At 39.2% G+C, this 27,795-nt stretch overlaps 1 long non-coding RNA gene, 2 pseudogenes and 3 gene segments (V, D, J or C); 3 read left to right on the top strand and 3 right to left on the bottom strand.

The window, feature by feature from the left end:
• The window catches only part of LOC122330414, a 70,576-nt pseudogene extending 55,687 nt beyond the window's left edge, over positions 1–14,889 (top strand).
• Positions 1–17,061, bottom strand: part of LOC122330411 — a 93,263-nt gene extending 76,202 nt beyond the window's left edge. The window contains 3 exon segments of the V gene segment in view: positions 4,674–4,677; positions 16,554–16,866; positions 16,944–17,061. Coding sequence covers positions 4,674–4,677; positions 16,554–16,852 — 303 coding nt within the window.
• The window catches only part of LOC122330413, a 194,512-nt pseudogene that overhangs the window by 156,656 nt on the left and 10,061 nt on the right, over positions 1–27,795 (bottom strand).
• LOC122330415 overlaps positions 1–27,795 on the top strand; it is a 77,674-nt gene that overhangs the window by 41,671 nt on the left and 8,208 nt on the right.
• Positions 7–1,019, bottom strand: LOC122330423. The segment is given in 2 exon segments: positions 7–532; positions 639–1,019. Coding segments are annotated over 2 exon segments (363 nt in total).
• Positions 6,862–7,372, top strand: LOC122330432. Its single transcript, XR_006248012.1, has 3 exons — positions 6,862–6,951; positions 7,066–7,170; positions 7,288–7,372. It is a non-coding gene; the product is annotated as an uncharacterized LOC122330432 (long non-coding RNA).

Here is a 27,795-nt window from a genome sequence, read left to right as displayed (position 1 = left end):
TAAAATATAGAATTAAACGCATTACAATAATAACTATTACAATGTTTATTGTAATGTTGAAAACACAAGACCCAGAAAGACTCATAAACTTTAATATTATTGAGTGAAAGAGACTGTTATGAGAAATAATAACCTTATCATCAGCTGCAGTATCTCTCAGCTGTATCAGTGCAGTCACTGTGACTCTGACTCACAGCTTTTTGTACGACTCTTTATCACTGTGTGAACACACCACCACTATGATAACTCTGACAGTAATAATCTCCTGTATCTTCAGTCTGGACTCCTCTGATGGTCAGAGAGAAATCTTTTCCAGTGTATGCTGTTCCACTTCCACTGAATCTAGATGGAGTTCCTGACTGGAGGCTGTTTATGTAATAAATGAGGAGTTTAGGAGCTTCTCCAGGTTTCTGCTGATACCAGGCTAAGTAGCTGCTGTATATTCCTACATCTATGTTACACTCTATTGTAGCTGTTTGACCGAGCTGGACAGTTTTAACTTTAGGTTGAGTCAGAGTGACTCCTCTGGATTCTGAAGAAGAGAAAATAAAGTCAGTTTTTCAGTAAATCACTGTTATAGAAGAATACTGTTAAATTAAAATGGTAAAAATTACAACAACAACGTATAAATATTCCACCTTGAATAAAAGCAACGGTCCAGATGAGGATGAGGATGTTGTTCATTGTAGTAGTTGAGTCTTGTGTGATGATGAAGATTGTGTTGTGTTCTGCTCTCAGTCATGAAGTGTTAAACTCACAGCACTATAAACACTCTCAGAGCACTGAAGCATGTCTGATGATGTAAAGAAGTGGGCGGGGTTTAGCTTGAGCTGCTATCTCTGCTAATTAAGTAACTGATGAATCGGTTTACAAGAATATAGCTTATCTTCATTGCAATATATGTATAAAACAAGAAAAAAAAGCCAGATTTTTTTTAGAGAATTTAGAACACTACAATTTTTAGATTTTTCCAACATTTTCATCAACAGCAGCAACATCATCAAAATATTTATGGTTTTCAATGCTTGAATAAACAGACAATATTGATTCAAAGATTCAACGTTAATTCTTACACTGAAACAATGACATGTTGATACGGGAAATCATTTTATGTGGCCCTTTTTATCATTACTATAATTTTGCAAGTATTTCTTTTATATTTTACACTGTGAATGGGACAATAAAGCCATCCCTACCCTAACCCTATCCAACACATTTTGATTAATTCCTCTTGTTTTAATGACTTTAATGACATTTAAAAAGGGAGGGAAAAAATTGTCAAAAGTCAGGTTTGAACCAGAGTCACTCGCATAAAAACATTACAGCACACACATCTCCTCGACACTACTGTACTTGTCCTTCAGCTCTGAATCCAGATCCTTCATAAACAGTCATGTATAGTATAGGTTACAAAGCCACAACACTTCATAGCAGAGATGACGTATCATATCCAGGTGATTCATGCACCTTTTTGAGCTGCTCAGCAAGTGCCTTGATGCTGTCCGTCTCTTTCTCTGTGCTGTTGGCGCTGGTGGAGGTGTTGAGTGCCTTTTCTTTCAGCAAAGCTACATCGCTTTCCAACTTCAGCAGCCTTGGGTGGCTTTACTCAGTTTTAGCTCCGAGTCCGACTCCACCTTTTGAACAAAAGAGATATGGTACATTTTAGTCAAGTGCTTCTTAACCAGAATCCCACTCAAAATTGTTCATTCCAAAAATAGTTTTGCTTCACGTCAGATTTTTCTACTAAATGTTTTTGCTTTTGACAATTATTTGTACGACAAAAGAAGTCTTGTATTTCGCCTTAATCAAAAAAAATACTATAAAGACATGATTTCTATTTTCCTCTGAAACTTTTTGTTCCAGTCAATTTTCACATTTTAATGATTTAGAAAACATTATTTCATGCCTATTTTTGTTTAGAAATACCTGAAGGCAAAAACATATCTATAAATATCTATACTTCCGACAGCTGCAGACTATCTCTCTCTCTCTTTCTCTCTTCCTGTCCTTCTTTTATTCCTTTCTTTACTCTTTCTTTCTTCAGGGAAGCTGACTGAATTAAACTGACCGTACTTAAAAAGCGAGAGATATGTTGCCATATCATTTTCTCCATAAACTCTTGCACAGTGACTTCCTCACAACACTGACACATGCATCAGAACCAGAATTGTGATGAAGTCCAAAACAATTGCCTGATATTAACACAAAAATATCAGAATTCAGAGGAATTTAGTCATTTCTTGAGCTCTGAAATGGGATTCTTGCTGTAAAGGGTTTTAACAAGTGGGTTTAATGAGAGTTTAACAAGTCAGGGATAAGGTTACTTTCTGACTTTCTTTGTGAGGCCAGCATCGTCACATTTATTGACTGAAGTGTTTCAAAAGAAACTTCAAAACTTCAGGAGTTACGCAGTTTATTGCTAAATGAGCAAATAATGTCAGATCATTTCAAACCTGCTGTTTTTAACTATTTGTTTTTCATACACACATTTAGAAATAAAGGTACAAAAGCTGTCACTGGGCGGGTACCTTTTTAAAAAATACACTTTTGTACCCATTAGGCTCAAAAAATGGACCCTTTAGGTACAAATATGTCCTTTTAAAAATTTACCGCCCCAGTGACAGCTTTTGTACCTTTATTTATAAGAGTGTATTTGCACTAAAAGGTATAATATACAGTATTATCATAATTCACTGTGTTCATGTTTCATCCTAATCCTTAGAAATAGCAGAATGTATCACTTAAAGTGTAACATAACAAATAAATACACACATTAACCCTCTGTCCACTAAAAGACACACTGCAATCATCTGCAAATGTACAGGCTTTATTCAAATATATTTACACTAAATGTATAATTGAAATTACATTTCTTTATATGATTCAATGAATTTATAAAACCACAAGCTGGTTTCAGACAGCACAGACTCCTTTTGCAAACCAACTAAAAATCTATTACATCTAAACATTAATAAATATGAATTATATGTACAATTTAGTGTCTAGTGCCTCGGTCTGTTCCTCTTATTTACACAATGTCCCATTTCTCCTTTTCTCTACTCTCTATCTAATCTCTGGTTTCTGCTGGTGCTGTGTGTTCAGCTCCTCCAGGATCCACACAGAGCCCCTCACGGACTGAAGGTGACCAGGAAGCAGTTCACCGCACTTCCTGTGTCACTCCTGCTCTCCCCTATACAAACAGTCGAAAGCATTGATCTAGACTGATCCCAACGACACAATCCAGCCGTGACTGCTGTGATTCATAAAGTGTGTGTCACTGGCCTTACACCTGTTCAGTTTAACCAGGGTGGCTCTCAATGTCCTCTAAACTGGGCGGTCTGATGCCGATGCGGAGACACCAGCGAATCAGCTGACGGCACTCTGTTACACACAACACAGCCTTCAGCAACACAAAAGCACACGCGCTTCACCTGGATCTGGACGTGATGTCCGTCTCTTGCCTGTAGACAGCTCTCTAGGGAAGGTCAGCCTGCTTTTGGAGGTGACCCTGCGTGCTGCCTCTCTGAAGGGGAAACAGCCGCACAGGATGCTGTAGAGCGTCACCCGACCGACCAAACCGTAGCCGGTCCTGCGTGATAACGGTGCTGCCGAAACCACTCAGGAGGGCGTATTCAAGAGTGCCTGAGAGACACAACAAGACCACAAATGTCCGATCAAAATCTTCCCTTTGGTGTTCACAAACACATGACTGCAGTGAGATCAAAGCAACCTGCAAATTGTTGGTAGGCCGAGTCTTGCAGCAGATCTCCACAGCCAAGTCCAGCAGCTTGATGTCGTGGGGACTCAGTGGAGATCAGAAGGTTCTCAGGTTTGACGTCTCGGTGCAGGACTCCTCGGCTCGCAGTGTGTTTCAGCGCCGTGATCAGCTGCAGCAGGACTTTTTGGCCAGAGTCTCCTCCAGACATCCGTTCTCCTCGCAGAAACTCTGGAGATCTTGGCAAGGAACGGACGCTCCAGGATCATGGTGTAGCGTCTGCGATGGTCGAACCACTCCAGCAGCTGCAGGACGTATGGGCAGGCAGGAGGCGAATTGACCAGGGTCATCAAAGCCACCTCCAGCGGCAGAGACCCTGACCTTCCTGCAGAGTCCAAAGATCCGTTACATCCAGAGCTGAATGCAGATTGACAACAGATTCACCTTCAACTCACCACGTTCAGCGCGTCTCTGGCGCCTGCTTTTGCAAACGTACTTGATGGCAACCTCGTGAACAGATAAACCACAGGAAATCACGCATTCACTGATATGGCCATTTCTAAAAGCTGTTTGAATGAAGCAGGGAAGAAACGTCTTACTGGCAGTCTGTCGGACCTGCGTATCCCAGCATGCACCGAGCCGAATCCACCTCGCCCAGCAATGGGCCCTTGGCATACGCTTCTGAAACGCACAAGAAATGTATAAACAGAACATTTTCTATTAATAACCGAGTCATGACATCTTTGTTAATCCTGACCTCTGCGGGAGCGTTGGCTGGTCTTGTGTTGGAGGTGGACGCCCTTCAACCTCCCGGTCGCCGCCTGCCGCTTCCTCTTCCTGTGAGGCTGATCTGTGGACACAGAAACAGCCAGGTCAGAAGGCAGAGGTGCGATGTATCCTGGTAGCTCTTGGCTCAGGGGCTGCTCTGGGTCACGATCACCAGAGCCTCGCCTCCCATCCTCCTGAGCAGCCGTCTGAGAGATACCAGCGCTCCTGGATCTGGAGCGGCCCGAGGCTGAAATATTACACACTTACAATACTTCATACTGTTTTATTAACAGTCAATAATCAAAACATATCAAAACATTAATCAAAACACACAGTTTATCTGTCACGTGGAACAAGATACACATCACTTAACTTAAATATAACAGGTTGCACAAGCTGTCTAACAATGCACATACCAATAATAAATATCCTAAAATAATCAATAAAAAAAACATACCTCGTCTTTCGTCCGAGTGAGCCATTGATGAGCTCCTCCAAACTCCTCAAAATAAGAAAATAGGAGAAAGAAAGAAAATTAATAGAATAAAATTAAATACAATAACAATACAAGACACGAGTGCAGAAATAAGTTTAGTTATAGAACAAATAACAGTTTAAAACTCTTCTCCAAGAAAATCCGCTGATCTCCGTCTGAAATAAAAGTCTTCTTCTCGGAATCCTCCGATGAGCTTCAGAAAGCAACAAGATCTGATCAGAAAATACTCAAATGTCTCCTCGTCTCACAACCAACAGATAGCGATGGGTTCGAGTGTTTATATATTCAGTCAGAACTCATAACACGCGTCGCTATAGCAACTAAGACGCGAATCACGACGGCGCTTACGTCAGTTCCGCATCGCGCGTGCATGTCAGCACGAGTTGAATATTTATGCAATTATTCATTTCTATTTTAAATTTAATTATGATTTTAATTATGGTTTTTAATCTAAACACTTTAATTATTTAACAACTTAGCTCTGTTTCTAAAATAGTTTTAAATCAGTTTTGTTTATACGTGAATGTGCGTTTTTAAACGAACGAGTCAATGATTCAGTTAGACACTCATTAAGAACAGACTCCTGAATGAATCAGTCTTTTGAACGAATCATTTGAACGTATGATTCGGTGATAAAAACAGTTACGTGCCACCAACTACTGGCAGTTTTAGTTTCATTTGTAAACTACAATTTCAGATTTAAAATCATTTAATATTTTTGTTTAAAATCAGTTCACATTTCTGTATTAAATGTTTTGTGTGAAACCATCTTAAAATAGACTACTGTAAAAAATGCTGTTCTCACTTAGATTTGTTGTCATGTTTTCAGCCAAAATATCAAACAATTCTTAAATTAAGAAGGATTTTCTCGACATTAAGTTTACTGAGAGAGTTTTTGTTAGAATAAAATAACTATAAAATTTTGATTAATTTAATCTTTCCTTAAAATAAGACAATAATTTTGATTTGTGTAGAAAATCTAGATATTTTGTCCGAAACAAGACAAAAATGTAAGTAAGAAAACCATAATGAAAAAATTGCTTGAAAACAGCATATTGACATTTGTATATCATATTAAAATCAGCTAACTAAATGTATTACATATAAACTCACTCTATTTGTTGTGCTGACTTTTATTAAAAATATATCAGAACAATTTCTGACATTCCTAAAGCATCTGAAACCCTGAAACCTAAAAAATGACTGGTGATTTAAAAAAAAAAATCACATTGATTTTGCCTTTTGATGTCTATTCATGCCATTTTTTCTACAGAGGACATAAAATAAAATATGAATAAAATATATTTTTTCAAAAATGTTATTTTTTCTTATGACTTAAATAATGTAATGACATGAAAATATACTTAATTCAAAAACATTTTTTTTTTTCTATGAGTCAGGAGGAAAAAGATAATTAAGTTATAAAAGACTAATAATAATAATTTCTTCCACAGATTATTTTGGTCTCATGCTGGTCGAGTCATGCTCAATACGTGCCTGTTTGAAGAAGAGCGGACCACATCAGATTTTGAGATGTGGCAGCACAAATAGGTTTGTTGTTGATTATTTTATAAGCCTACTTTTTTATATTGTGCATAAATTTAAGGCAGGTCGTATTTTTGCTGAAGTGTGTTTAGTTTGAGTCGTGGCAGGACAGACAGGTATGCTGTTGACCTCATTCTCAGTGTACTCTGTTGTCTTTGTACTGTGTATAAAAAAACACATTGAAATTTATTGAGGTTAACTCACGATTAATCATTATTGTTCTCACTCATCGTTAATTTCCTTTTTATTTCTCATTAATGCATATGCTCTACAAACATTGAATAATGTGAATTTACATGAAGTGAACAGATTATTTGTAGCTTTTTCTTTGCACTACGTAGAAAGGAATTGATAGAGACTGAGCCTGCTGTGAGGGACACAGCTGAAAGGAGAGTCTTCACAGAGAGTCAAGTGACTTTTATTTTGTGTGCGTCTGTAATTTCGTTATTTAACATTTTCATAAACCACCCACATAAACTACTTTAGAGGTCTGCTTAAGAGTGACTGCTTAATGTCAGTTAGAATTTTTTTCTTCGTTCAGATTTTGGCAGAGTTCAGTCAAATATCAGGCAAAAACCTGCAAACCGAATTCTTTCAGGAACCGGACAGATTCACAGACCGTTTCATTGATATTTCACAGATTGATGTGAGCTCCTCATACACACCCAATTCTTTTTTTTTCAGCTGTTGGTTTTTTGTTGTTTTTGTATGGTTTGTGCAAGCAGCACTATTAAATGCTTTTCACAATGTTGTTTAATTGCAGAAATCTGACATCAATGGCCGACGAACAGCTGTCCTCTATCTCCTCTACCTTCCACTTCTCCTTGGAGAGAAGCCCACCGAGTTTTACAAGACATGTTTTGTAAATTGTTTTGTCGGTCATATCCTAATAAAAAAAAAATGGCTTGAATGAATGAATGCCTTGATTTAAAAACTAATGCATTTTTTTTTTAAATACTATTAAAATGTGACTGATTTTGTCTTTTTGCTACACACAATTATAGGACTGTGATGACGAAAGAGAGATGTCTGGCGCTTTGGTTGGCATACTCACGGTGATCCCTGAGGACTCACTCAATGCATCTAAACGCCACATGCGGTCATTTTGGAAGGGATGAATGCGTTGGATGACGTGGGAAATCTTCCTCAAACCATGTGCCTGCTTTTCGGCCTTATTTATGCTCTGAATTTAGAGTATCCTCCCATACTGAAGAACACTTTTGACTTCATTCAGAGAGTGATTTTGTCACTTGGACACAAGGCTCTCAAACCAAAAATACAATTAACTAATTAAGGACTGACCTTTACTTCATTACCAAATTGGTAAATTAGAATAGAGATGAGTCTTTAAAAGAACTTGCACTCTTAAGAGAGCTAGTAAACTTGTTTAGGACAGTTTGTTTTCCAACACTGTTTCCTGTTGGAGTACTTGCCGTGTGCACAATGTAAAGTTGGGTTTTAGAGTAAAACTTGGTGTTAAAAATGGAAATTAAGGAAGTTTTAAGAGAACTTTGTTAAAATGGTCTATGTTTGTGTACTGTTTACTGAAAATTGGCAGTGTGCTTTTTTTATTCAAGGTGAAGATTTTTATTAAAGAGAACTAACTAAATAAAAGATTTTGAAGAATTGTTTATTTTTTGAAAGTGAGGAAAAAATGATCACATTGGATTATTTCAGATTCCACTATGTACAATTTTCAGTGTTTTTGATTTTGAAGGCATGGCTTAATATTCTTATTGAACAAATAAATGCCATTGTGATGTTCCAATATCTGTTGTCTGTCTTTGTCTAAGTACAACTTACTTGAGAAATTTAAGGCAATCAGTTTCCAAACATTGCTCTAGTAATGTGACCAAGCAGGCCTGTAAAGGGAACTCTTTTATTTGAGTTACATGTACTAAGATTGAATGTATATCGGATTTTAACCAAACTTGTCATATTGAGTTGTAAGTACTTAACTTTATTAGTAACCTGTACAAATAAACAAGTAAAATACACAAATCTGTAGCAAGTTTAATGAACTCACAAATGATGAACTACTTGAGGCAATCAGTTTCGATAGGTTTTTCAAGTAAATTCAACTTATTACTATTTACAGTGTTCATCAACTATTTTGTCGCAGCAGCATTCGATACTATCGATCACCACATTCTCTTGGATAGACTAGAAAACTAAGTTGGCATTAGAGGAAGCGCCTTAGCATGGTTTAAATCATATCTATCTGACCGCTATGAGGAGATATCATATCGCTCACAAGTGAAATATGGAGTTCCTCAAGGCTCAGTGCTAGGACCGTTACTTTTCAACCTGTACATGTTACCTCTGGGAGATATTATCAGGAGACATGGTGTTAGCTTTCACTGCTATGCTGATGATACTCAGCTCTATATTTCAGCGCAGCCTGGTGATACACACCAAACTGAGAATCTAACAGAATGCATAGTCAATATAAAAAACTGGATGATGAGTAACTTCTTAATGCTAAATTCTGAAAAAACGGAGGTGCTAATAATTGGACCTAAAAACCCCACATATAATAATCCAGAACACAGTCTAAGACTTGATGGCTGCTCTGTTAATTCTTCATCATCAGTTAGGAACCTAGGTGTGCTGTTTGACAGCAATCTTTCCTTTGAAAACCATGTTTCTAGCATCTGTAAAACTGCGTTTTCCATCTTAAAAAATATATCTAAATTACGACCTATGCTTTCAACCTCTAATGCAGAAATATTAATTCATGCGTTTATGACCTCGGGGTTTGATTATGTAATGCTTTATTGAGTGGTTGTTCTGCACGCTTGATAAACAAACTTCAGCTAGTCCAAAACGCTGCAGCTAGAGTCCTTACTAGAACTAGGAAGTATGATCATATTAGCCCGGTTCTGTCAACACTGCACTGGCTCCCTATCAAACATCGGATAGATTTTAAAATCTTATTATTACCTATAAAGCCCTGAATGGTTTAGCTCCTCAATACTTGAGCGAGCTCTTATCACATTATAGTCCTGCCCGTCCGCTGCGTTCTCAAAACTCTGGCCATTTGATAATGCCTAAAATATCAAAATCGACTGCGGCCGGCAGATCCTTTTTCCTATCTAGCACCTAAACTCTGGAACAATCTCCCTAACGCTGTTCGGGAAGCAGACACACTCTGCCAGTTTAAATCTAGATTAAAAATCTAGATCTTTTTAACTTAGCCTACACATAACACACCAACACACTTATATTATTTAAATCAGTTAAAGGATTTTTAGGCTGCATTAATTAGATTCACTGGATCCGGGAACATTACTCTAAAACACGATGTACTTGTGACATCGTAAAAAGAATGGCATGTATGCTAATATTAGTCTTGTTTCTTTCTTAATCTGTTTCACAGTTTTTATCCAGACTAGATGGTGGATCAGCACCAGAGATTATGTTCATCAGAGACCAGAAAACCTAGATGCGCCCGTGGACAGATCACCCAGACCCTGATGCACACACACACACACACACACACACACACACACACACACACACACACACTCTCACTCTCTCGAAGTCATTTACACTATCTGACACAGCTGTGTTTAAAATTGAACTGGCTCCAATTGGTTTCTCCCATGTTTTTTCTTCATTCTGTATGGATGGGGTTTTGGTCCCTTGCCGCTGTCGCCTCTGGCTTGCTTTGTTGGGGACACTTAACTTCTAGCAACTATTGTCGAATTGATTACAGAGACCGCCTCTGCATTTAATAACAAATTGTTCACTCGTCGTATTTTACTTCTCCCATGTGTTCAGAGTGACCTACTTTCTATTAATTGTCTAATTGTCTTCAGCTGTGTCTTGTTAATTTAGTCAGTTACTGTGTGTATTTAAGTTCCAGTTTTCTTCTGTTTAATCGTCACTTCTCGTCCCTAAAGCGGTTTCCTCTAAACGTACCAGCACTTTACGCCTAATAAACACTTTCATGTTCGATTCATGTCTACCAGAAATCTCAAAGATCATTTAGGTTCTTCTTATCAAAGGTGTCTGTGGTCCTGGTTACACCTCGTGTTAAGATGTGTTTTGGTCAATCACAGTTTTTTTAAAGTTGAATGCTTTCGACCACATGAGCGTCTACTCTATGAGCGCGATCCAGTCTACTTCTGGGAATAGTTGAAAGTGGACAAACTTAACCCATTCACAGCTGTATTTAGCTTTTTCCACTTCAGACCAATGAAAAGGCACCTTAATAACAGGTTACTGCAATCCAGAAATGCATTTTGATTCTTTGTGTGATATTTTTAAATTCAACTTTTGACTGCAATGCGGTGGACAATGGATAATTTTTTTAAGATGTTAATTAAAATGTTATTTTCTTCTGCCACTAAAGCCACAAGAGCATTTTTACAATCAGTAGTGATAGACATAAAATGTCAATGAAGTTAGAAAAGGAAACAGGATTCAGAGATCTGTTGAAGTCTGTTAATAAAGTAGACTGTGAGCTCATTCAAACTGTTCAGAAGTCTATAGCAGAGCTGGGTGATTTTCCATCAGTCCGTAGTAGAATATGAATCTGAATATGAAATATGAATCTGTGACCACGAGATCCTGAACGACTCCTAATAAATAAATAACTGAAGAGTAAGAGAATAAAATTTGGATATCCTAGTTAGAAAGTGAAATAAATGATTGATAAATGTCTCAGTATAAATGGTCACTCTCTTAAATCCACAGGTGTCTAAGAAAAGCAAGAACTTGGAAAACCTTTACACTTGGAAATCTAACGTTTTTTCTTCAACAAGCACCTCACAACTTTTCTTCAGTCAATGTCAAATCTAGTGAGTGTTATATAATTATATTACATTGCATTAATAAGTATATTTCCTCCTTAGAACATCATATAAATAAATCTGTGAAGTGTTTGATTCAGTGAGTTTGTGTTGTTTGTGATCCTCTCATCATCAGCTGCAGTATCTCTCAGCTGTATCAGTGCAGTCACTGTGACTCTGACTCACAGCTTTTTGTACGACTCTTTATCACTGTGTGAACACCCAGCTACCACTGATATAGTGTGCACTCTGACAGTAATAATCTCCTGTATCTTCAGTCTGGACTCCACTGATGGTCAGAGAGAAATCACTTCCATAGTTTGATCCACTTCCACTGAATCTAGATGGAGTTCCAGTGTACAGGTATGATATACCATATACAAGGAGTTTAGGAGCTTCTCCAGGTTTCTGTTGATACCAAGACACACAGTGATAACAGTTAGAAGTAAGACTCTGACTGGTTTTACAGCTGATCGTAACAGTTTCTCCTTGTTTGATGGATTTTATTTCTGGATTCTGAGTCACTGTCACTTGTCCCCAGATCTCTGAAAAAGACATTCAGTGGTTATTGCACTGTTTCATAAGATGTGTGTAATGATATTTAGTGCAGTATTTAGTCAAATATTTACCCTGAATACAGAGAGTCAGAGTCCAGATGAGGATGAGGATGTTGTTCATTGTAGTAGTTGAGTCTTGTGTGATGATGAAGATTGTGTTGTGTTCTGCTCTCAGTCATGAAGTGTTAAACTCACAGCACTATAAACACTCTCAGAGCACTGAAGCATGTCTGATGATGTAAAGAAGTGGGGCGGGGTTTAGCTTGAGCTGCTATTTAATCTCATACGCTGTTAAATAACTAATGAATTTACATTTTTATAAAAAAAAAAAGTTATTCAGTAACTTTTTGTTAAGGGTGTAAATTATTTTTGTTGTTATTTCAGTTATTCTTATTACAGTGGTTTATACTAAAACAATGCAGCATCATATAGAAGTGACTGTATAAACAGCCTCTTCACTGTCATCGCCCTCTGATAATTATTATTGAAGTAAAGATATAATATTTAGCTGGTCATGTGATCTCAACATCTCAGCTTCTCCAGTCACTGTGTGTCATAAATCACTTTTATATTCTCCAACAAAGATAATGACGTGTATATCAGTGTTACGAGACGCTGTAATGTTTAACATCTCTGTTTCATTTACAAACATACGGTATGGAGAACGTCTGAAAGAGAGTTTGTTTCCAACTGATTCATTTTGCTTTTAAAAAGGTCATATATAAAGATTTTCATGCCACTGATCACAAGTACAGATGAACAATGTGTATATGAAAAATATGCATCACATTTCGAAAAATTTCTCTGCAGCTGCAGGATTTTCTGTGAATCAGAACAGAAACATATTACGAGAAACTACACAACATACTTTTTTTAAAGAAATATATAATTACTATTTCTGACTTAAGATGACCTAAGATTTGACCTTTGACCTCTTTTTGTTATGGATGCATAATAAAAGAGGTCAAAGGTCATCTCAGAGGTCAGGGATAGTAAATAAATATATTTATTTATAAGTATTATATAAACACATCACGAGAGAATGAATGAAAAATATAGGACCGAATCTATTGTAAATTAATAAAAATAATAAACTCTTAATCCAATTATGAAAGTTTTACATAATGTTCAAGGAATAAATAACATTTTGAGAGGAATTTGTGTGAAAGAGTTTATTTTACTTTTCTTTCTTTTCTTTACAGTTTTCGTTTTAAAGCATTTACTAAAACTAAATTGAGTGTTTCTCTCTCAGTGTGTTGAAGTGTTTGTGTCTCTGCTGGAGTTTGTGTTCACTCGAGTGAAGAGAGGTTTTTGTACGAGTCTTTCATTAGATCGTATCACTGTGGAGGACTTTCGGTGGAGGAACTAAACTGGTGCTCTGTAAGTCTTTTTAATTCTCCAAACATACAATTTATGAATAAAATATTTATTACTGGTTTATTTTCTTAATTAGTTTTAACTCTGTGTTCATACGTAACTAAACTTCTTTTGTAGATATACAAAAATAAACAGATTTGATATCAGAATATATATAGCAGCTACTTTCTGTAGTTCAGTCAGTGATTCTGAATCTCGTTTGCTATCGTTGTTTTTATAATTCAGTCTTTTTAAAAACAGGAACCATTTCTCAAAAAATATATAAATTCTGTTGATTCTGTATTTTCTAATTATAAAAACATATTACTTGTAGTTACAAAAACTTTGTTTAAATTTTAGTTATAAAGAACTGAAAAGTTGAAAAATATCTAAAAGAGATTTTTCTTTGGGATGTAAAACCTAATGAAATTTAAGCAGTCGGTGTCTTCTGTGTTTAATTTCATTCATGAGATTGAATTGAAGAAGTGAAATATAAAGTGAGTCTGTAACTTGTATATTGTGTGTATATCAGCTCATTTCTAATGTTTTCTAATATATTCAGCAACATAATATTAACTTCATCTGAACTGTGTCACAACATTTCATCTTAAATTAGTCACATTTTTAGCTGTATTTAAAAAAATAAAACATGAGAGGACTATTTAGCGCTGGTTCTTATAATTCAGTGCTTTTAAATACAGGAACGATTTGTAAAACCAAAAAGAAAGAAAGAAAAAAAAAAACTAATTTATAAATTCAGTTGATTCAGTTGTTTTCTAATTACGAACAAAAGTGATATAATTTTAGTCACAAAATCTCTGTTTAAATTTAATTTATAAAGAATTTAAAAATATTCAACAGAAAAAAAACACTAATCAGTCGGTGTCTTGTGTGTTTAGTTTAATTTATGACGTCTAATTGAATTAAAATGTATAGTGATTCTGTAACTTGTATATTGTGTGTATATCAGCTCATTTCTAATGTTTTCTATTATAATCAGCAACATAACTTAACTTCATCTGAACTGTGGTCACAAAATTTTAGCTTAAAATAGTTATATTTTATTAAGTGTAAAATAAATTTTAAAAACATGAGCGGAATATTTATCCTAAAACACTAAACTACTGGAATCGAAGCGGTCAGTGCCCTGCTTTAGTTTAGTTTTCTTTCTGAAGTTTGATATAAATGTAGGCAGTGATCGTGTAGTTTGTGTTTATCACATGAACTGTGATGAGATGGTGATCGTGACTCGCGCCTCACGTCTGCTGCTGAAAGTCCTGTAGAAATGCTGTGAACGCTGCAGAAGAGTGTGTTTGTGAATGTGTTGTGTTTGTCTCCTGCAGCTGGTCCCACAGAGAAGCCCTCGGTGTCTCTGCTGCCGCCCTCTTCTCTGCAGATCTCTGGAGACTCAGCCGCACTGCTCTGCCTGCTCAGCTCTTACTCTCCACAGGGGGCGCAGGTGAGCTGGACGCTGGACGACTCAGAGGTCACCGAGGGGGTCGTGACCAGCGCAGAGAGCGAGCGGGACGGCCTCTACAGCCGCAGTAGCGTCCTGACCTCAGCAAAGCACGCTGGGAAAAGGGAGAGAAGTACGTCTGCAGAGTAACACATGATGGAGCTTCTCGTGACGCCTCGCTCCACAAGAGTCGCTGTTAGTCGCCGCAGTGCTGATGTTTCTCTCCTGAAGATGAGCCGTATCTGAGTGTCCTGTGTCAGGCAGGATTCACGTGAGTCTAGTGCTGCAGCTGTAGTCATTTACTGTAACTCAAGACTGAAAGAGAGCTCTAGTGTCAAAGCACTGGCTGATCTTTCAATCTGCTGTGTTTGCTGCAACATTCAATAAAGCTTCTCAACAAGCTCCGTTTGTGTCCGTTTGTCTCCGTTTGTGTCCGTTTGTGTCCGACTGATAACTAACAGATGTTTTTTCACAAGCTCCATCAGTAGCAGTAAATGGAGTCAAATAAAGCTCTTGGGGTTTGAACATGGTCTCTGGAGACAGAGCTGCTCTATTCTGAGACCGTCACAATCACTCCACCCTGACCATGAAAATGAGATTTTCAGACCGTTTGATTGGTCCATAATCTGACGGAAACAGATGGGTTTCGCTTCTCTAGTCAAGCAGAACAGATGTTACTCTCAGTATATTTAAATAGCGCTATTCTAATTTTTATTTTGACAAAATAAATATATTTGGAAATATAATATATAAGGAAATATATTCTAGTGCAGGAGTATAATATCTTGACCAAAACATAACAAATAAAAGATCAGTGAAATTATCTTTTAACCATTTCTAGAACATTTAATTTATACTTGTATGACTTAAAATAACACCATAAACAGAACATCATTGAATATATAAGCAGCGAAATACAATTTTCTGAAGAAACAATGCAGAAGTGAACAGTATATTTACAAACTTAAGCCTCCGAGTGTCTGAAGCAAACAAAGAAAAGAAGAGTTTAAATGTGATTTTCATCTTATCTTTGAGTGTGACTTATATTTTCTTCAGCTGTGTTTCAGACTCTGTAGAAGTTATAGACTGCTTTATCACACACACGGCCTGTGAAAGACAAGAAGAGTCCATCAATGCTTTACAGGTTTGCATCTGTGTTTTAATTTTATACGCCTGTATCTAGACCCGTGGATTACAGACATAAGACATCAAATTAATAGTGATAGGCTAATAACACACACAGAAATAAATCTAATAAAAGAAATAAAAAACATATTTAAATAAATTAATAATATTAACATTTTAAGAACATCTTAAGAATGCACCTTTAGCAAATAGTACTTATACCTTTAGTGTACTTATGTAGTGAATTAATGTGCGTCATAAAATATATTAAAAAGCAAATTGAAGCTCATTATACACTCATTACATAAATATTATACAGCAACCATGTTAAGGCCTGCTTAATAACTGTTACTTTAAACCCATTAAAAGGATGGTTTTGCTATTTTCATACACAAAGAAAAACATACAATATACTTCAATTAATAGTAAAATAAGTATGTTTTATATAAATATAGTGAAACTTCACTTAAGTTGTGCTTGTCTTAAATATATTTCTTAAAAGACAGAAGAAGTGATTGAATGAATTGATTGACATCATATTTAACTAAAACACTGACTTAGTTTCATCAGGAATATAATATTTGTGTTGTAATGTTATTGTGTTATGAGTGTGTGTTCTCTGATCAGTGTTGTGTGTGATTGTGTTGTAGAGCAGCTGCAGTATCTCTCAGCTGTATCAGTGCAGTCTCTGTGACTCTGACTCACAGCTTTTTGTACGACTCTTTATCACTGTGTGAACACACAGCTACTAGGACAGTGTACACTCTGACAGTAATAATCTCCTGTATCTTCAGTCTGGACTCCTCTGATGGTCAGAGAGAAATCAGTCCCTGATCCACTTCCACTGAATCTAGATGGAGTTCCTGACTGAAGGCTGTTTATGTAATAAATGAGGAGTTTAGGAGCTTCTCCAGGTTTCTGCTGATACCAAGACAAACAGTTACCACAGCTAGTAAGTGTTTGACTAGTTTTACAGCTGATCGTAACAGTTTCTCCTTGTTTGATGGATTTTATTTCTGGATTCTGAGTCACTGTCATTTGTCCTCAGCTTTCTGAAATAAGACATTTTAGCTGTTTAGTGAACATTTTGACCAAATATTATACTATAACTTTTCATTAAATATTTACCCCCGAATACAGAGAGTCAGAGTCCAGATGAGGATGAGGATGTTGTTCATTGTAGTAGTTGAGTCTTGTGTGATGAAGATTGTGTTGTGTTCTGCTCTCAGTCATGAAGTGTTAAACTCACAGCACTATAAACACTCTCATGTAAAGTGTCTTTATGTAAATCATCTTCAGACACAGAACAGCTGTCAGTCTCAGACCGCAGGTAAATTCATTATCATCACGTTATTCATATATTCTATAGACTTATTTTGTATGTAAATATTCTCTTTCTCATGGAGCGGGAGTGTCTCTCTCAGTTTTAGAGGAACTACATTTTATCTCAAGTACAATTATCAGACATTCGATCAAGGCCTGAGTTTCATTTTTGAGAGGGGAACTTTTCTAAAATATGCCATTAAATGTTTGATCCTGCTGTGTATTTTTGTTTTTACAATGGAGAGATTGTTGAGCGTGTATTAGTTCAGTCTCTGAAGAAAACACCAGTGTGTAATGTTTTAAAGACTTACTGTAATGACGGGTCAGAGGCGGTTGGATCCATGTGCGACAAGGTTTAATCGTAGTCAAACGGGCACGGTCAAAACAGGAGGAAACAGGGCAAGAAGGGAGATCCAGAAGACAAAACGATAACAGGCAATAGGTCAGTAGGCAGGCAGAGAACAATCACAGAAACGGATACAATCAAGGTCGGCAACAGATAAACTAGAAAAGAATAAACGCCGGAATTGCTGTGTAGACAAACAAGACTTCGCATTGAATGTCCGTGGGGAAGTTCATTATAAAGGGCGTGGTGAATAAGAAACACCTGCGGGTTTAAGCAGCGAGACATGGAAAGTGGAGGCAATGCGGTAATTAGCAGGTAGGTCAAGACGGTAAGAAACTGTTTGATAATTTTGAAGGGACCCACGTGCCTTGGACTTAGTTTTTTACAGGGTAGCCGGAGACGGAGATCCCGAGTCGATAGCCAAACCCATTCACCAGGTGAGTATTCTGGACCATCCCTGCGCCGACGATCCGCTTGTCCTTCGAACCGCTCTTCGGAGATGGACATGAGCAGAGTTCCAGACTTCCTCACTCCTCTGTAGCCATGAGTTAACTGCGCGGTAGAGCTGAGGGTTCCCAGACCAGGGAAACAATGGAGGTTGAAAGCCCAATACACATTGAAAAGGGTAAGCCCAGTGAATTGTTTTCTTAAAGAGTTCTGTGCGTACTCAGCCCAGACTAAATAGCGGCTCCAATCGTGCTGATTGTCATGGCAGTAACTTCGCAGAAATTGCGATTAGTTCTTGATTTAAACGTTCAACTTGACCGTTGGATTGGGGTGATAACCTGATGTCAGACTCACGTTGATATTGAGTTGTGTACAGAAGGCATTCCAGACTCGAGAAGTGAACTGTGGGCCACGATCAGAAATTATATCCTCAGGTAGTCCGTAAAAACGAAACACTTGTTGCAAGAGCACCTCGCCATTTCCCAGGCCGTGGGTAATTTAGGCAGAGGTATAAACCTGCATGACTTGGAGAACCGGTCAACTAGTGTGAGCACTGTGGTAAATGAATTGGAGACCGGTAAATCAGTTACGAAATCTATGACGATGTGTGACCATGGTCTTTCCGGTATGGGTAGGGGTTGTAGGAGTCCTGCTGGGCGCTGATGAGAGGTTTTCGTAATGTTGCACGTTTGGCATTGTTGAACGGCGTGGATAGTGTCAGTGCGGAGGGTTGACCACCAGAAGCGGTTGCTTACTAATTGAAGAGTTGCTGGGATGCCTGGATGACCGGTGCTGGGGTATCATGAACCCAGTGGAGAACTCTTGGACGTAAGGCTTGGGGTACATAGGTTCGGTCAGGTGGGCATGCTGGTGGAACTGGTTCAGCCAGTTGGGCCTCCGTGATCTCGGTCATGATGTCCCACTGGACTGGAGCAACAATACGAGCTGAAGGTAGGATTGGATCTCGAGAGAATTTGTGAGGGGTGTTCTCAAACTGCCTTGATAGGGCCTCCGCTTTAGTGTTCTTCGAGCCCGGCGGTATGTGACTTTGAAATCAAAGCGGGAGAAGAACAGAGACCACCTGGCTTGTCTCGAGTTTAGACGCTTGGCGGATTGGATGTATTCGAGGTTTCAGTGATCGGTAAGGATGGTGAATGATAATTTGGCTCCCTCTAGCCAATGCCGCCACTCCTCAAGGGTGGATTTCATAGCGAGGAGCTCTCTGTCCCCCACATCGTAGTTGCGTTCGGCTGAGTTAAGCTTGCAGGAGAAGTAGGCACATGGGAAAAGTTTTGCTGGCTGCCCGTGACGTTGAGACAGAATGGCGCCGATACCCACATTAGATGCATCTACCTCTACTATAAACTCCCGGTTGGGGTCTGGGTGATGAAGTATCGGAGCGGACGTAAACCTTTCTTTGAGCAGATCAAATGCCTGGATGCTGTCAGGTGACCACGATAGGCGATGAGAATTCCTTTTAACTAACGGCGTGAGTGGAGCGCTACGATACTAAAATTGCGGATGAATCTACGATAAAAATTAGAGAAGCCCAGAAATCGTTGTAATTCTTTGACTGTAGTGGGCGCGCCACTCCACGACTGCCTTGACCTTGTGCTCGCCCATCGTTACCCGCCTGAACTGATGATATACCCCAGGTAAGCCACTTGAGTCTTGTGGAATTCGCACTTCTGAAGTTTGGCGTGCACAGTTGATTTGTTTATTAAGTGTTGGAGGACAGTTCTGACATGAGTGACATGAGAATCGAAGCTATCAGAGTACACGAGGATGTCATCCATGTAAACAATGAGGAATTGGTTTAACATGTCTCTAAATACCTCATTCACGAAAGCCTGGAAAACAGACGGACTGTTTGCGAGCCCAAACGGCATGACAAGATATTCATAGTGCCCAGATGTTGTGGAGAAAGCAGTCTTCCATTCGCCTCTTCTCTGATACGGATCAGGTTGTAGGCATTTCTGAGGTCTAACTTAGTGAAAACTTGGCCTTGCGGAGTTGTTCTAGGGAGGCTGAGTACGAGTGGCAGCGGATAACGGTATTTAACAGTGACCTCGTTCAGACTGCGGTAATCAATGCAAGGCGAAGGCTTCCATCCTTCTTCTTGACAAAGAAAACCCGGCAGATGCTGGTGACGTAGAGGGGCGGATGAATCCCTTGGCCAATTCCTCCTCGATGTAGGATCTCATTGCCTCTGATTCCGGTTGTGAGAGGGGGAAGACGCGACCGCGTTGAGGAAGGCGACCTGGCATGAGATCGATGGCGCAATCGTGCGGGCGGTGAGGTGGCAATTGTGTTGCCCCTTTTTCACTAAATGCAGGGGCTAAGTCCTGATATTCAACGGGAAGTTCAGGTAAAACGGCGACTTCTTCTACAGCGGGAGGTGGTTTGGAGGGAGATTTGTGCACGGGGCGTTAAGACAGTGTTTGCAGCAGTTAGTTGACCATCGTGTTATTTGGTGATCAGTCCAGGATATAGTGGGGTTGTGAGTCTCAAGCCAGGGTAGTCCGAGGATGAGGTGATGTTTGGGAGAGTGGATTACAAAGAGGCGTATGGATTCCGAATGGAGAGGGCTCGCTTGTAGTGTTAGGGGTTGAGTGACTGAAGAAATAGTTCCTGGTCCGATTGGCCTTCCATCTACCGCCGCCACTGCTACATGGGGTTCACAGGGAATGAGAGAGATTTTGTTAGATTCTGCAAAGGCTTTATCAATAAAATTACCGGCCGCTCCTGAATCAAGAAGAGCTATTGCAGTAATCCATGTCGAATTCGTTTTCAACTGAACATTGATTTCAAAGGAATCTGAATGAGTTTGAGGTCTCACCAGAAGCAGGTCGCTGGCGCTGGGGACGTGTAGGACAGTAAACTCGAAAGTGCCCGGCTTGACCACAGTAGAGACATAACCGTTCGCATACTCTTCTCTCTCGCTCCTCAGAGTCTAGGTGAGTTGAGCTGATCTGCATAGGCTCAGGTGCTGGTGGATGGATAGGATATTGAAATGAGGAGTCGCATACTTGCTGCGGCGTGCTCTGAGAATATTATCCAATTTTATAGTGATTTCCATGAATTCTTCTAGCGATTTGCCCTCATCATAACAAGCCAGTTCAGCTTGGAGCTCGGTGTTCAAACCCCTTCGATACATTAACTTGAGTGGCAATTCTCCCCAACCTGATTGAGCGGCAAGCGCGCGAAGGTGAGCGTATAATCGGCAGCAGTGTTGGTATCTTGTGATATGGCGAGCAGCTGGTCTCGGTTCTTTCCTCCGGCTACATGCTCAAAACCTCCTGAATTCGCGCATGAAATCATGATAAGAGGGCAAAGACATACGGCGCACCTCCTAAGTGGCTGTGGCCCATTCGAGCGCTCCCGGTGAGCAGGGAACAGATCAGAGCAACCTTATTGTCTTCTGTGGGGTATAAACTAGGTTGTTGGTTAACGAACAGGAACATTGTAAAAAAACTTACATTTGGAGGCTGACCACGAATTTGTCAGGTAAACTGAGACGCGGATTAAGGTTAGGTTGAGGCGGCATCATGGTTGGTTGCGCGGGCTGGGCAGGTGGGGCGGTGTGTTGGGTTGGATTAGCGGCCGCAAGGGTTAACGCCTGATCGACCTCACTAGCTCTTCCGTCAAGGTGGTGAGCTTATGCAGCTGTTGCTGATGTGTGGCGAGAGTGGCAGCTTGAGACGAGACTTTCCGCTGGATCCGCTTGTGGCGAAGTCTTCTGTAATGACGGGTCAGAGGCGGTTGGATCCATGTGCGACAAGGTTTAATCATAGTCAAACGGGCATGGTCAAAACAGGAGCAAACAGGGCAAGAAGGGAGATCCAGAAGACAACACGATAACAGGCAATAGGTCAGTAGGTAGGCAGAGAACAAACACAGAAATGGATACAGTCAAGGTCGGCAACAGATAAACTAGACAAGAATAAACGCTCGGAATTGCTGTGTAGACAAACAAGACTTCTCATTGAATGTCCGTGGGGAAGTTCATTATAAAGGGGCGTGGTGAATAAGAAACACCTGGCAGCACTAATCAGCCCAAGGCACGGGGTTGTGGGAAACTGAGTCCAAAGTGATCAATACTCCGGTGAGAGCTCCCTCCGGTAGCGGTTGGAGAGAGCCACAGAGGTGCTGTTCGTGACACTTATAACTAATTATAGCTTTTAGTGACGATGCGAAGTTTTCAAATGATTTTGTAAGTTATTGAAGAAATTTTAACTGTACCTGACCTTAATCATTATAACTATTTTATGTGCGCTGGACTGTCAGGATCCTTCCCTGACCGCCATGTGTCCTGTCTTTGTTTAATGTATCTTTCTTTGTGTTTGTCATGTGCTTCTCTTCTTCTGTCTCCTTGTTTCCTGTTACCACAGACTCTTGTTTAGTCCTCGTTTGTCTGAGTCTTGTCTTCTGTTCCTCGTGTTCTCTGTACTTTTATAATGTCCTTGTCTTCTCTCTTGTGTTGTTAGTTTGATAACTCTACCTGTTGTGTTAACGTCAGTGTTTGCTACTGTGTCTCCTTAATCTCAGAGTCTTTGATTATTCCCTGTCTGAGTTGTTTTTGTTTTCTTGGTTTTGTCAGTCACCTGTCCTGTCCTGTCCTGTTCTGTCCTGTCCTGTCCTGTCCAGCTGACTGTGGACTGGCTTCACCTCAATACTATCAGAGCTCTGGTCATTATCTTCTCAGTGTATTCACCTCTCTGGTCAACCGTCATCTGGGGCTGGACACAGTCTCCTCTCAGCCTGACCACAGTCTGGACTGTGTTCACTTCTCTCATCTAGTCTACCTGTTTCTTAAATAAAGTTGTTGACACTCACCGTGTTTTTGAGTCCTCTCTTCAGATCCCTGGCTCGTCATCAGCTTGAGTTCAGTTTATGAGAACAGCTTGTAATTCTTCATTAACACAGAAATATGGAGAAAACAGACATATTAATAACTATTTAGTTTGTCCTGAAGCTTATTGTTAGTCGTGTATTAAACTCAATCACACACCGCTTAAACCAGTCTTAAGTTGCTGGGGAATATCTGTAACATTAGGCAAAACACATTGCATTGGTCAAAATTATTAATGTTTCTTTTATTCCTAAAATCATTAAGTAAAGATCATGTTCCATGAATACATTTAGTAAACTTACACTTTGATTAGTAATATGCATAAGAACTTTATTTGGATAACTTTAAAGGTGATCTTTTTTGTCCAGTGAATCTTGTTTTTTAGAGTCTGAGGGTCCATTAGGTGTTTTTTTAATTCCAGGTGTGTTTTCATGCATCTTCACAGAAGAGATGATTGAGTTTGCGGTCTCTGAGGTCTACAGACACTTCCTTGTACTTCATGGCTAGGTTCTGCTCTGACATACACTGTTAACCGTGGACCTTTCTCAGAAGCCAAGTCAAGTCAAGGTGTAGAAACATCTCAAAGATGATCAGTGGAAACAAAATGAACCACTACATAGTAATGTCTTTCTACTTTAAGGACATTGACAAGAATGTAGTGGAGTGAAAAGTATGATATTTGTCTTTCAGAATTTGTAAGTTAATGTTATAAGTTTCCAGAAAATAAAACAAAAGTACAAAATTAAAAAACTCATGTAAATGTACTTTGTTGCTGTCTAACTCTGCTTCTAATATGTCTCCTGCACATTGTTGTATTACAAATTTAAAGGTTAAACACAGATTTCAGTATAACAGTACAGTGCATCCGAAAGTATTCATAGCGCTTCACTTTTTCCACATTTTTTTATGTTACAGCCTTATTCCAAAATGGATTAAATTAATTTATTTCCTCACAATTCTACACACAATACCCCATAATGACAAAGTGAAAAAAGATTTTTGAAATTGTTGCAAATTTATTAAAAATAAAAACCTGAAAAATGACATGTACACAACTATTCACAGCCTTTGCTGTGAAGCTCTAAATTGAGCTCAGGTACATTCTGTTTCCACTGATCATTCTTGAGATGTTTCAGCAGCTTAATTGGAGTTCACCTGTGGTAAATTCAGTTGATTGGACATGATTTGTAAAGGCATACACCAGTCTATATAAGGTCCCAGGGTTGACAGTGCATGTCAAAGCACAAACCAAGCATGATGACAAAGGAATTGTCAGTAGACCTCCGAGACAGGATTGTCTCGAGGCACAAGGCTGGGGAAGGTTACAGAAAAATTTCTGCTGCTCTGAAAGTTCCAATGAGCACAGTGGCCTCCATCATCCGTAAGTGGAAGATATTTGGAACCACCAGGACTCTTCCTAGAGCTGGCCGCCATCTAAGCTGAGTGATCGGGGAGAAGGGCCTTAGTCAGGAGGTGATCAATAACCCGATGGTCACTCTGTCTGAGCTCCAGCATTCTTCTGTGGAGAGGAGAACCTTACAGAAGGACAACCATCTGTGCAGCAATCCACCAATCAGGCCTGTATGGTAGAGTGGCCAGACAGAAGCCACTCCTTAGTAAAGGGCACATAGCAGCCCGCCTGGAATTTGCCAAAAGGCATCTGAAGGAGTCTCAGACCATAAGAAACAAAATTCTCTGGTCTGATGAGACTAAAATTGAACTCTTTGGAGTGAATGCCAGGCTTTACGTTTGGAGAAATCCAGGCACTGCTCATCACCAGGCTAATACCATCTCTACAGTGAAGCATGGTGGTGGCAGCATCATGCTGTGGGGATGTTTTTCAGCAGCAGGAACTGGAAGACTAGTCAGGATAGAGGGATAGATGAATGCAGCAATGTACAGAGACACCCTGAATGAAAACCTGCTTCAGAGTGCTCTTGACCTCAGACTGGGGCGACGGTTCATCTTCCAGCAGGACAATGACCCAAAGTACACCGCCAAAATATCAATGGAGTGGCTTCACAACAACTCGGTGAATGTCCTTGAGTGGCCAAGCCAGAGCCCAGACCTAAATCCTATTGAACATCTCTGGAGAGATCTGAAAATGGCTGTACACCGTCCGCTTCCCATCCAACCTGATAGAGCTTGAGAGGTACTGCAAAGAGGAATGGGCAAAAATTCCAAAGACAGGTGTGCCAAGCTTGTGGCATCATATTCAAATAGACTTGAGGCTGTAATTGCTGCCAAAGGTGCATCAACAAAGTAATGAGCAAAGGCTGTGAATACTTATGTAAATGTGATTTTTCAGTTTTTTATTTTTAATAAATTTGCAAAAATTTCCAAAAATCTTTTTTTTCACATTGTCATTATGGGGTATTGTGTGTAGAATTTTGAGGAAATAAATGAATTTAATCCATTTTGGAATAAGGCTGTAACATTAAAAAAATGTGGAAAAAGTGAAGCGCTATGAATACTTTCCGGATGCACTGTATATGCTAAATGTGTATTGTGATTTATATTCTAAGAGCAAGAAGCCCAACCCCTGTTATCTTTTGTCTTTCAGTTCTTGAACATCTTGTAGGTGTCCCAAATCAAGTGTGAATGCTAATCCTAAGGTACAACTGTGCCTTTGTTTCACCTATGCATTTGAATGACACCTGGATGCTAAATAGATCAAGGATCAAGTTCCTGTTCTGGGCTAAGTTTCTGATCTGTATTTGCATACTTTTGTTTTACTGGTCTCCACCTCTGTGTACTCCTCCCCTTGAAACATATAAACTTCAAACTAGCATGTTTCAGTTAGATTTTTTCTTGAAGATTTCTTGAAGATTTTCTTGAGATTGCTTGACGATTTTCTTAAAGATTTCTTGAAGACTTGTTGCAGATGACTACAGCAACGAAATAAAAACAAACTCCTGCTTTACCAAGAATCTCCTGGTCTCTTCTTAAAAAGAAGCTAAAAAAGTTTCCAACACCATTGACTAAGATCTTTTGCCTGATGTTTCACAACTGTATCATATAAATGAATCCGCTCTGAAGTCTTTGATTCAATGTGTTTGTGTTGTTTGTGATCCTCTCATCATCAGCTGCAGTATCTCTCAGCTGTATCAGTGCAGTCACTGTGACTCTGACTCACAGCTTTTTGTACGACTCTTTATCACTGTGTGAACACCCAGCTACCACTGATATCGTGTAGACTCTGACAGTAATAATCTCCTGTATCTTCAGTCTGGACTCCTCTGATGGTCAGAGAGAAATCACTTCCATAGCTTGATCCACTTCCACTGAATCTAGATGGAGTTCCTGACTGCCGTTGATCTGCTCCATAAATGAGGAGTTTAGGAGCTTCTCCAGGTTTTTGTAGATACCAGCTAAGACATGTTGTACCACCACAACAGCAGGCAGTGTTCCTGTTAGTTGTACACTTTATTTTAACTTCTTCTCTTGTGTTGGCGAGCAGCTGTGAAGGAGTTTGAGTCACTGTCACCTGCCCGAAGGATTCTGTCAAGTGAGGAACAGTAGAAGTCAAATACTTTCACAAACTCATTTATCTTTGGAAAATACAGACATAAATAATATTGCAGACCTTGACAAAACACTGCCAGAGTCCAGATCAAGATGATGCTGAAAGTCATGTTTGTTGGTTGATGAAGAAGAGCTCTTGATCATGTCGAGTTCATAGACATATAAGGCTTGTGCTGTTCATGCAAAACACCCTCAGTATGCAAAAACTAAAGACGAGACAGAAGAATCTCATTTATTGATTCAGAATCAAAGTGTTTAAATTCTATTTTTAGTTTACTGTACTTCACTACTGTAATTATTGAGGTCGATTTAGTCTCCACTTCTATGAAAATGGTTGAGATTGGCCAGTTTGAATTTGTGATCTGTGTAATCACTTTGTTCATATTGTTCTTTTAGTCAGAAACTTAAACAGTATTATTGGCTCAATCATGATCCATTGCTTTCATGAATCCTCAGTTATAATGAATCACCTCAGATCTACTACATTATGACAGAAAAGATACACAGAGATCATCATTGCCCTCCACACCTGGATAAAAGAGAAACGTGTGAGATGCAGTTTGATGACTTTAATTGAGTCTTGGGCCCTGTCCACATGAATAAGTGTATTTTCTGAACCCGTTCTCTACTTGTTTGGATGTTTATTCACATTTAAACACAGTATCAGGTCGCTGAAACTGAAACTTGTTCAAAACTCTTTCCAGGGTGAAGATTTTCAGAAAGTCTGGTTGCAGTGAATGCAGAGAGTTCGATGTCAGAGTGTATGATTTTTTCAGGCGTTAGGTTTTTATAAAATACCTGTTCATGTGTGGACTTGGCTTTAGATTCAATAAATCCCAGAGTGATAAATTTACAATTAGCAAATGAACCCTGCTCAGTGTTTATATGAGAAACGCTAAAACAGTGTTAAAAGTAAAAGTTCTATGAAACATCAGTCAATAAAACATTTTTTGGCACTTACACATTTTAACTAAAAATATATTGCAGCCTTTACAGCCTACAAATGAAAGAGTACACTGAAACTAACCTGACAAATGAACTGTTATGTTTGATTTATTCTGTATCTTTCTGAAAGTGTTAAATCTAGATTAAAATGGAGTCTGATTTCGCTTCAAATCTGTGTCCAGCATACAGCAGATCAAACTGAAGTCCATGAAATATAGATGAATGATGACAGACACTGATGTACAAACAACAAACACTGACTGTGAGCCTAAACTTGACTAAAACTATAAACTGGTTCTTCAAATCTGATTGGTTAATCACAGAGTTGTTTCAGGATGAACAAAGACGTCCCACTCAGCTAAACCAGGTTACAGGTGTCATGAACAGCACCTCTGTGGCTCTCTCCCGACCACCACCGTGAATACTAAGACTACATTTCCCACAATCCCGCACCTTGGGCTGATTACAGCCACCAGGTGTTCCGCATTATCCAGCCCTTATAATGGACTCTCTCACGCTCTCTCATCGCCAAGTCTTGTTTGT

Source organism: Puntigrus tetrazona, chromosome 25 (genome assembly GCF_018831695.1).
Source record: "Puntigrus tetrazona isolate hp1 chromosome 25, ASM1883169v1, whole genome shotgun sequence".
Lineage (NCBI taxonomy): Eukaryota > Metazoa > Chordata > Actinopteri > Cypriniformes > Cyprinidae > Puntigrus > Puntigrus tetrazona.
Note: the sequence above shows the minus strand (reverse complement) of the source record. Positions and strands in the feature narration are given on the sequence as shown.